Below are 12,144 nucleotides of genomic sequence, written 5' to 3' on the forward strand. Positions count from 1 at the left end.
AGTTTACCCTGAACAGAAGCTACACTTGAAGAATATACAACCATCTTTAGACCTTGATTTGCCTATACAAATATACAACCATCTTTAGACCTTGGTGTTCAGTTTAAGCACAAATACAGCCCAATTTGCTCAATTCCATGGCAGTTGAAATATGGACATTTCTGTTCATAATTAAGTCATGATTGCAAAAACAGACTTTAAAAATAAATCATGTAAGTGGATCACACTCACTTAAATCACTCATTTTATATGATGTCTCTATTTCTCATTGCATGAGTGAGTAAATGTTAAGATGGTATTTTTGTTGCAAATTGCTATGGTACTGTGAAGTGTGATAGCAGGGCAATGGAATGTATATCATTATGTTCTCGCAGATGAGTACATTTTGCAGCACAAACCTGTCTTGTAATAAGGTTAAAGGTTAAAGATTATTGAGGTTAAAATTTTGAATTGTAAACTAAGATATAGTTCATGGTAATATGTGTCTTAAGAACATGAATAAATACATGACATAAAAAACATTTACTCTCAATATTAGATTTAAATATTTCTGTGATTATTAAATTGCAATTATTGTCATTTTAGGATATGTCATCAACATCAACAACCTTATTAACAATTTATTAAGCTAGGCCCCCATTTAACACTAACTTCATATTATTGAGTAAACTGAGCATTTTATCAATTATCCCATTTATTCCTCAATAAAATACATGAAGTGGAAACTATTAATCATATTTTAAAATGAAATGTTGCGGGTTCGCGACCTGCCTGGGCAGCGAGACCTCATCTCTACAATAAATCAAAAAATCAGCCGGGCATGGTAGCACATGCCTGTAATTCCGGCTACGTGAAAGTCTGAGGTGGAAGGATCGAGGCTGCAGTGGCTGGGAGCAGCCACTGCACTCCAGTCTGGGTGACAGAGTGAGACTCCAACTCAAAAAAAATAAAATAAAATAAAAATAATAAAATAAAATGAAATGTTTAACAAACTAACACAAGACTGAGAAATTAAGGCTGAGTGACAGATTTGGAAGATAAATCCAGGCATCTGTGTCTACAAACCCCTCCTTTTAACCACTATACTTCATGACCTGGATAAAGCTTATACTATGATTAAGCTACCTAAAAAAATCTCACAAGATGAAATACATAATTCTGAGATGGAATTATAATTTAAAATTTTACTCGGTGTTATGAACATTACTTAAAGATCTGAGAAAAAATTTCTATCTCAATGTCATGGAGATGATAAATAATAGGTTAAGAAAAAAATAGGAATACATTGTCATATTTTGGCTAGTTTGAACTCACATAAAAATACATTTTAATAACGGATTGAAATAAATAAACATTTTCTTTTAATCACAAACATACTATTAAGAACCTATATCAGTAATTCCTTAACAATTTAAAAAATTAATCCTAAAGACCAAAGCTTTCCATAACTATCATTTACTTTATATTATCTAGTGGAAATAATTTGGAAATTTCTGATTTTGAGTTAGATATTCGTAGTCCCTACTCCTGGTCATAATCTTACAAAATGTTTATAATAAGTACATCTTTCAAAGAATCAAGATAGAAAGCAATTTCAAATATTAATTTCTATTCAATATTGCTATATGATTTTCATGTTATATGTCATGAATCAAGACAGCTTATTTATAGATGAAGATATGCAAATGTGTAGCAAAAGAAGATCATGTCAATTACATTCCCAAACTAGACTCTTATTACATGCCAAATATAACTTACTTTGTGTTATGGATTCAACCTATCATTTAATTCTGAATGACAGTAATTTAAGGATTTCTTGAAAAGAAATCCAACTTTAAGTCTTTGAATAAAAGTGAGGTAAAATTCAGACAATGCTGTTTCTCCATTGAGAAACTTCATATATAATGTGGTTCAACATGTCTTTAATACTGTGTTTACTTGAATTTTATTTTTTACAATAGCACTTAGGTCTGTCCGTTAGCACATAATTTTAATATTTATTATAAATATTAGTAAACATACATATTTTCGCCTGTTAAATGGTTTTAGACTCAGCAAAGGATAACTCAAAGGAAAAGACAAAGTGGTAAGAGGATAGAAGTCAAGAAAAAGACAGAAATTAAGTAACAATATTAAAGACTTCAAGAAATTGAAATAAATACAAATAAATGTCTCCACTGCATTTAGTGACAAAAATACTTCAAAGCTAAAGTCAAGTGGTAATAGCATATAAGAGGAGTTGTAGAAATAATAAGTATAGTAAAGATACCTACACCTTGCAATAAGTGGTCTTAAAAGGAAAAAAAAGTTGATCTTAAAAGGATAAAATAGATACAGGTCCATACCTAGGAAAAATGGGAAGGAGTCACAAAAGAAAAAGAAGGTGAAGTTGTAAGGAAGGGGAGAGATAATTGAGTGAAAGGAGTTGCTGAAAAGACAGAAGGAAGAATGAGCTAAAGCATCGATGGAAGTTTAGATCAACTATTATAACACGAAGGAAAAATGGATTGCTACATATGCAACTATGGGAGTAGGTTTGGCAAAATGATACTGAGAAATTTCTTAAAGTTTTCTTTTTTCCTATACAGTAAGAGGCAAGATTTTCTAAGCCTGATGTGAAAAGTGGGAGGATTACAGTTTTGAGTATTACTGAAAATGCTTGAAATAGACCTCCATGGAAGCTAGGAAAGAGTTTACTAAGGGTATAGTGTAAACCTTACAGCCAGGATTGAAAACTTAAACCAGATTATTGGTCGCAAATCAATAATGGTGGCAATGTTCAAGTTCATATGGTTAACAACACCTTACCTTCATTATCTGGAAGTGAGGTCTGAGGAGATGAGATGGAGAGTCAGATTCCACAAGAATGTGAGTAAGTGATGAATCACAATTCAGATTTGGAAGGGAAAGGAGATAGGCAGAGGCAGACTTAAAGCTAAGGAAGCTTAAACCTCAGGATCCCTCCCTTCACAGGCCATTTCCAATGCCCTGCAAGAACCCCTGGCAAATTTCTATTTGTGATGTATAACTTTATACTCTTTTACTTTAAAGGCGCCCTGAAGAAAATGGTTCACAGGTCATAAACCTTCCAGAATCTGAATACAGCTACAAGAGATGGAAACAGCAAGGGTTCCATTAGGTAGTAAAAAATGTAAGAGAGTCTATGAATTGGCTTTTCTGATGAGAATAAAAGAAAAAATTTGGAGACTAAAACACAAGATAATGGGAGATATAGAAGTTTGTGTTTAGGACAGGTAATGAACGAAGTCAAAATTTTACGGTGAAATATTTAAGACAAATTTTGCATTTGTGCTTCCCATTCTATTACCTTCAGATTTTGTCAAAGTTTGTTGCAATAAATACATATACTGTATTTGTGTTTGCAGTTTCTCAATTACATGAACAAATGCTTTAAGTAGAACACTTTGTGACTTCTATAGATAAATTCAGTTCAAAAATGTTTTTATAGATTTTCTTCCAGAAAGATATTTGTATCCATTGGAAAACCAGAATGCAGCGAGGTTTCTCTTGCCTTTACCAGCTCTGGCATGTCTCCCTTTCTTTCCTCTCTTCTTTCCCTAATAAACTTTGTTTTGAAACTTAAAGTGAAATAAAGTAATAAAATAAAATAAATAAAAAGGAGAAAAGAAAAACCAGAATGTTTACTCCTCTACATAAACAAGAATGATGAAACTTTTGTGTTTCCACTAAAGCTAAATACAAAACCCAATAAAAGCGATAATCTAAAAACATAAGCATGCATTTTTCATACTTTTTCAGTTATTTACTTTTCAGTAAATACTCATTATTGTTAGATAAAAGAATAAGTTATAAATGAACATATCAAAGAAGATGGTTGTCAATAAGAAATTGTTACAGTCTTATCATTTATATTAATGAATTATATTGTTCCCAAAATTTTAGTTGAATTTTGCAAAGCTAAACAATTACCTCAATAAATGTAAATAGTTTTGACAACTAAAGAGAATGATTAATACTTTACAGCATTTTAGGACAAGGTACCCTAGTTAGGACACTATTTAATTGGTACTAATGAATATGTATAATTTGTGCGTCCATTGTTTTGACCTCTTGGCTGGCAAAAGCAGCTATTATTCTGAGAAGATGAGATGCATATTTCTGTTAAGCAGTGGCTTCACAGATTAACACTAGCAAGAAGCTCTTGCAAGAGAAAGGAGATTGAAAAATAATTAATGAGATTATTGCTCATCTTTCATTTTTCATTGACTCTTCTGAGGATCAGTTTAATCAATTTATCAATTAGTGGCATATATTTAATTCTTTACTCAGAGCTTTAATTCATTCTTCTTTCTTTTTATGGTCAACTTCAGAAATACAAAGAGAATGATCACTGGGATAATTATCAGTTTACTTTAAATACCACATATAATATAAATTTCACAAGAATTTTATCCAGGACAAAATTATATTGTGTATCATTGAATATAAGTGGTGAATAGGCAAAGCTTTCTAGTGAAAACTGAATAAATTCCATGTTTTAGAGTGAAAATTTATCCTTTTTAAAAAAATTTATTATTTATATCAGAAATATCTTCCCTATGAGTGAATAAGAATATGATGCAAACAAAATATTTTCTACATTAGGTTTTGGAAAATAGCAGACATAGCACAGTTTTTGCCTAGCAAGTGTCTATAAATGTTTTTTAATAATTTGCCTCATGAAATCTAATAAATAAGTCTTTCTTCAATAGTCTACTTAAAATAAGCAATTATAAATAGACAGTCCGTCCTCATTCACAGATTTCATATTTTCAAATTTGCCTACTTTCTAAAATGTACTTATAATTCCCAAATCAATACTTTCAGGGCTTTGGCAGTCATTCAGGGATATGTGCAGAGCCAAAATACACATGTTCCCAGCTAAGGTCACACAAGGCAAAAGCTCTGCTTTCTGTTTTTAGCTTTCATACTGTAAACAAGTTTCCTTTTCGCAATCTATTTAGTGTAAGGTTTTTCACATTTTTGTGCTTTTTGTTTGTGATTTACTATTTAAAATGTCTCTCAAGTGTAGTGCTGAAGTGCTGTCTAGTGTGCCTAAGAACTGAAAGGCTATGATGTGTGTGTCTTACAGAGAAAATGTGCATGCCAGATAAGCTTTGTTCAGGAATGAGTTTTAGTACTTGAGCTCAATATTAATTATCAGCAATATATATCAACTAAGATGTCTTCAAACAGAAACACATATAAAACAAGGCTATTAATTGGTCAGTTAAAAAATATTGTGACCAGAGGCTCATGGGAACTGAACCGTGTATTTTCTCTAGGAGCCGTGGCTCAGTATTTACTAATTTCATGTGCTCAGCAACTTTATAGAATTTAATTACCACAAATGCTGAGAACCAACTGTATAAATAAATGAACCAAATCCTACTGAATAAGTAAATTATACTCCTGTTAACTTGTATATCACTTTTGTCAATAAGGTATCTACAACTTGATTTTCATTCCTCATGTGAAAGGGTTAAGGTATGCTCTGAGCATTGTGAGGAACTCTATTGGCTATACCAAAATGCTCATTCAGAAATGCAAACTGAGTCCTATTTTCTCTCATCTAAAAAAGTTCCATGACCCAACATGACGTAAAAAATGAAGTGCAATTTCCTCAGCATGGCATAAAATGCCCAACCACAGCCTGATACTTTTCTACCTCCCAGGCACTTCTGTCCATTTTCCCTTGTACAACTTCCACACAGATTTTCACATCTGTCACCACTGCCTGTTAATGTTCGATCTGTCCCTTGTCTAATCAGTGAGCTGCTAAAATTCATCAAAATTCCCACTCCAACATCACTTCTGGGACAACTTTTCCGACTGGCAAAGCAGAAGTCATCTATCACTTCCTCTTTTGTGTTCCCCATAGCATTTTGTAGTTTCCTATTTTGTGACTCTCTTCCTCATTGCATTGAGAGCTGCTGCACTATGGTAGAGACACATGTTCAATATATGGAATTCTAGGTCGTGTGTTTAGAATACAACATAAAAGTGATATGTTGTATCCTCGAAAAACAACAGGAATACAAAATCTATGCATTTAGATTAAGATTATAGAGCTTTAATGTTCATCAGAATAATTTCTTGAGAAAAGATTGATCAGGCATTGGCTACTCAGTATCCTCTTTTCCAAAAGCTCTATGGTGTGCTTGTGGGGGATTATTCTCCCACCACTGTGTGTGGGGTGTGGAAGGAGGGGCATTAGTTGTATGTATCTCCCACTACAACATCAATTGGAAATAAATTTTGAAACTAATATCATGAGGCAATGTCATTAGGACATAATCTGATATTGCAGTAACAACATGTCAGAGTTGAGACAGCATTAGTAGGAGCAGCCTCTGTTGTGCTAATTAGAGCATGGATAAAACTTTTAAGCAGCCTCTGTTGTGCTAGTGAGAGCATGGATAAAACTTTTGAGCTTAAATGGTCAGGATAAAGTCTACAGGATTTAAAGGTAACTGGGCCTTTTATGCTCATAAAGTGATTGTAGTCGTGGGCATAGTTTGATGGTAAAAACCCTTGCAAGAGAATCTCAGACATTTATAAATAATAGAACTTAAGACTTAAAAAAACTAAGAAACAATAGATATATGGTTCAATCCGTTCCTTGGAAATATAAGAAATCTGAATTCCAGGAAAGTGATACCGTTTGCCCAAGGTCACATGATCACTGAAAAATCTAGGTTGAAAGCCATGTTTCTGAGGTTTAATACTATGCTATATTTTATGATGCCATATGCTTTCCAAATAAATTTTTGCCCCTTTTTATTTTTTAGCATGACTTGAAAGTCATTTTTAAAAATTTCTCTACTTAAAAAGAATCCATTATCATGTGTCACTATTTTTTAGAATAAAGAAGATTTTTAGAGTTTTGCAGACAATAATGATAAATATTGTCATTAAAGTTCATCAAATTCTCATTTTTAATATTTTAAATATTACATTTAAATTTAAATAAGCAGGATGTATAGAATAATGTAGACTGATATTAAAATTAGACCTTGATTGTAGCTATGATTTGAAAACTGTAATAATACATTGCCCTACATACTGCTTTTACATATTAACTCATTTTATGAATTTTTTGTTCAAATATCTCTTTATTTTATGTACACTTGGAATTTTTAAAATAACCATTTGGCAAGTTTATGACAATAGCATCAGATCAACTAGACAGTCAACAACTCTAAATAAAACTTAATTCATGACAAGTATTTGGAGCCAAAATTTTCAAACAAGTTACGCAAGTCCAAAACTCATGTGGGAGTGAAGTTTACTGTCTTTTTAAAAAACTCAATCTGGGGCAACCCACTTGGGTCCCCTCCCACTGTGGGAGCTTTTCTATCCTCTCAATAAATCCCGCTTTCTCACTTTCTGTCTGTCACAGACAGAAAGTGTCCCTCATTCCTCCTGGGCACGAGACAAGAATCCTGACCTGAAGAGCTGCAGAAGATCATCGGAACCAAAGAGCCATGCACCCCAGAGGCTGGCTTACCAGCTGGTAGAGCTGACTGAACTGGGAGAGCTGCTGGAAGAAGACGAGACTCTGAATCTGAGACAATTTTGGGGGCTGCAGCACTCTCAGGGCTTGGCTTGCCAGCCCATTAGAGCCGACACTCTGGGGCTAGGCTTGCCAGCCCACCAAATCAGCAACACTCTCAGGACTTGGCTTGCCAGCCCATTGGAGCCAACACTTCTGGGGCTAGCTTGGCAGCCCATCAAGCTGACCCTGTCTGGGGCTCAGTTGGCCGACCCATTGAGCTGACTCTCTCAAAGCCCAGGCTGACCTGAAAAATCCATATCAGTAATATTATTTAAAAAAATTTTTAAAGCAGACATCTATACCTTAAAATATTCCAGATCTTGTAAAGATTAAAGGTTATGTTTAATGTATAGTCAGAATTGAAAACTACTGTTGACCTTTACCTTACTAAACTGTGGTGTGGAAGTGCTCTTTGAGCTATGGCCGTTGCCATGTTTCCTGGCTTTGGCCCCCTTTCCCTAATTTTGGGAGGTGAACCTCTTCTTTCTTTCTCTCTCTCTCTCTCTAATTTACTTTTTAAGTAAACTATATTTTCGAATTTAAAAAAAGAAAACTACTGTTTAAAGAAACTCAGTCTGGATTTAGTGGGAACATTTTCTTCATCTCTACATATTTTCTAATACTCTGTATCCATTAAAAGTATTTTGACAGGCTTTTTTTTTTTCCTTCCATAACCACTGCCACAAAGGAAATTAAAATTTCCTGACAGAGGAAGCCTTCTGCCCCTCGGTATGCATGGGTCCACTCGCCCAGCAGTGCAGGGGAAGCTGGCAGTCATTACAGAGCTTGCCGTATGACCTTCTTAGGAAGGATTTGTTTCAGGTTTGAGTAGGTGATTTCATTTTTTAAAAATGTTCTGCTTGTTCGTGTTTACAATAAAGTTGGAAATATTTTGCATCACAAGAAATCACAAGTGTGAAAGATTCAGTAACAGCAAAATAGGAAATAATATTTTATGGTTTTTTTTTCCCACTTGGACTGATTACCTAAAGGACAAAGGCCAGTGTGATTTCAGAGCAGGTTATAAATATATAAATATGTAGTTCTTTAACCAAATTGTTACTTAAAGGACATATCCCACTGTATAAATCTCTTCTGAATGCAAAGAACTGTTTAAGCTATTGTTTAATAGCCAATTTCCATAGGAAAAATTAATGTCAACTAGACAATTATGAAATTAGTCAATGTAAACTAAATTCATGAACTATTATCCAAACAGAACTATGAGACAAAGAAGAATATGTAGAGATAAAATGCATAAGATCATCAGAGTTAGAGTTAAACATATTCTTCCACAAAACCTCCTCATAGTAAGCAATGACATCACGGAACCAAATAATTTATAAAATTATGCTTTTTACATATGATAGAATTGTTTCAGAAGCACCACATCTACCTTTCTCTGGAAAAAAGGGGGGTTTCTCCTAGACAAAAGAAAAGATTTTGGCAAAATTCGAGTTAGTGGTTTGCTAAATGTAAGCCTCTTCCCTTGCATAGTGCTTTGCCCTTTTTATCTTTTTTGTTGTTGTTCCCAAATAGCTGCAGATAAAAGAAGTATTCTCCCTTTGCATAAGTTAGAATGTGTTAGCTGTTGAAATACAAACTTCAAAGCAACCAGTTTAAACAGTAAGGACATCTATTGTCTTGTTTTTTATTATTAATAAAGATGTGGGTTTTTAAAAAATTTATTTTATTTTTGTATTATAAAGATGTAGAGATATTGTCTCTTTTAACACACAAACTAGAGAGGAACTAGCCCCGGAGATGATTAGTTAGCAGCTTGGTGATGTCATCAAAGAATTCAGTGTTTGTTTCTCTAGGGGCAATTTGACAGTCCAGCAAGCCTGGAATTGGTCTGAGTTGTTTTACTGACATAAGACTTAACACCTTTGTGACACTGAACTCTGGTCGTGTATGAAACACGCTGATTAATACAGTGGCTTTGCAACTATGCGTCTAAAGGTTTTGGACCGCGTGTGCTAGCATAGTGTATCAATGACAGTGAGATAGATGTTATGCACCTGATCTGTGCCCGGACTGATGATGTGCCCAGAGACTCCTAGAGAACACTCCAATTGGGCTGGTTATGTAGTAAAAATATGCTTGAGTAATCGGCAGAGCATAGAAATCCCAGCTGAGACTATTTTGGCCATCCTCATTCTGAGGGGGTTTCATACACAGGTCACGTGGCTTCTGATCAAGATAGAAAGCATGTCAGTAAGGCCTTCACAGAGGAAGAAGTAGAGCATGAACTCAGTGTCCCTGGATCCCTTGCTGTGAGAGCACCTTTAACTGGTATTCTTATTCTTACTTTAGTCCTGTTAGTGTAGTGTATGTTGTTCTTGAAATAAATTATAGATTTGTAAGTACTCTCACTTGGGTCTTGTGAGTCAGGGCGTGAACTAAGGTCATACAAGTGCAGAGTGAGTATCTCCTAAAATTTTCTGCCCTAGGATTTCACATGTCTCATACTAGTCCCGGCCTTGTTGTTAACCATCTCTGTCAATCAAACTTTTTCTATCATCATTAATTAAGTCAGCTTTTGTACTATTGTCCTCAAGCTGGTGCATTTTTGTCATGAGATCCCTACCAGTGGCAATGGTACCATGCTTTTTTGCTCATAAGCAGCCAAAGAAAAAAATTGAGTCCCACAGTGAACTAGCCATCTTTCTCTTAAGCCCTTCATCTGGGACATTTCACTTCAATCACCAGGAAAATGCTAGGTCTTGTTAGTTTACTAATCAAGATGAAATTATAGAACTGAAGTTAGAGAGGGTAGCTGGAAAGAAAAATAAAATAAAATAAACTAGAGTCCTGTTAGGAAGGAGAAGAGGGGGAGGTCTGTTGAAGCTTGAGCAAACAACAATGTCCAGTATACTTTATTACTGGTAGAAACATTGACTTAAAAGGATATAAATGCAGCTCATGAGTCAGATGCCAAAACTTCTAACTAAAATTAATTTTCTCCCACTTTTTATTTTCATGATTCAACTTAGAGGCTTCAATAAATGAAGTTTCTCTAAGAAAATTTTTCTACATTAATACCAAATATACCCAATTTACATAATAAAATATCAATGTCAAACTATAATTGTAATAACATAGTCTGAGGCAAAAATTTGAATTAATGGCATTAAGTTCACTAAGATGACAAGTGTTAATTATCATTTCTCTTTCATTGATTTCCATAAAACAGCAAATCAGATCATTGAATATTACTAATAATTTCCTGCCATAGTCATGCTATTTTACATGATTTTTAAAATGTAGCTTAAAAAGTGCATTTAAGGTTTTATTAAAGATGTAATTATTCTGCATTAAAATCTTACTCATTTGAGTCGAAACCATTTAAAAATTCAAATAATGCATGATAAGAATACTGTCTAAAATGTTTATGACTTTTTTTTTTTTTTTTTTTTTTTTTTGAGTTGGAGTCTCACTCTGTCGCCCAGACTGGAGTGCAGTGGCCGCTTCCGGCCACAGCATCCTCGGCCTGCTGGGCTCCAGCAATCCTTCCGCCTCAGCCTTCCAAGTAGCCGGAATCACAGGCATGCGCTACCATGCCCGGCTGATTTTTTGATTTATTGTAGAGATGAGGTCTCGCTGCCCAGGTGGATCTCGAACCCACGGGCTCAGGCAATCCACTCACCTCAGCCTCCCAAAGGCACGAGATTACAGGCTGAGCCACTGAGCCCGACTTGTTTATGACATTTAAAAATATGATATACTTCACCAGACCTACTCGATTCAATGATTATTCATTTTATATTACACTGTATAATTGGAGCAGTATAAAAATGCTTTTGTATCTTGTAAAGACATACACAATAAAAAAGTGAAATGTATTTTTACAAAAAAACTAATAATATACGACAGAATTTTAATGCATGAATAATGGCTTAAAAAAACGCATAGAAACAAACTGGAAAGAGACTAACTACCAAAAATGAAAGCCTTTGAAAAGAAGTCATTCACATAACTTATAATCCTTTTTTAAATCTTTAAATTAATATTTAAAAATTTTTTTCATTATTGGAATGAATTCATATACATAACAATTAATCAAGTAACACAGAGGAGTTCAGGATATAGAACAATAAGATACTCCACAAGACACTTTAGCTACACTATTCTCACTTCCTAAAGACTTTTAGTCATTTGTTAATATTTTTGGTAGTTACATTTAAAATTCTAAGCAATGTACATATTATTCTACTTTGTTGATTTGTTGAAATGTGGCTTTAGTCTTTTTATAAAAACTAAGCTTTTTTACATTAGATCTCTCTCTACCATACAGAGATTTGATAATTATTTTAGATTTTTTAATAATTATTTTAAAAATTGTATACACTTTCTCAAACTTCTAGTTTTCTACTCGTGGCCAACTTATATTTTAATATAACAGAATCATCTCTTTCATCTTTCTTCTTCCTCTTTTTGCCATCTTCGGTCAGTATCCTATTACTTCTATATTATTTCTTTTGTATCAATGCTTTGACAATAATTAAAGTTTGTAAGTTGAAAATCAATAGGTAGCATTTGTAATACACTGTTATATAAGCATG

The 12,144-nt window shown here is 33.8% G+C and overlaps 1 protein-coding gene across 1 annotated transcript in view; it reads right to left on the minus strand.

Annotated features, from left to right (window-relative positions):
* LOC103250793 (egl nine homolog 1-like) overlaps window positions 1–5,900 on the minus strand; it is a 22,632-nt gene extending 16,732 nt beyond the window's left edge. The window contains exon 1 of the mRNA XM_021708200.1: window positions 5,682–5,900. Coding sequence (XP_021563875.1) covers window positions 5,682–5,900 — 219 coding nt within the window. The remainder of the gene's footprint in view (window positions 1–5,681) is intronic.
* Window positions 5,901–12,144: the final 6,244 nt, after the last annotated feature.

The sequence above is a fragment of the Carlito syrichta genome, unplaced genomic scaffold, assembly GCF_000164805.1.
Source record: "Carlito syrichta isolate Samal-C Ts95f unplaced genomic scaffold, Tarsius_syrichta-2.0.1 Scaffold135019, whole genome shotgun sequence".
Lineage (NCBI taxonomy): Eukaryota > Metazoa > Chordata > Mammalia > Primates > Tarsiidae > Carlito > Carlito syrichta.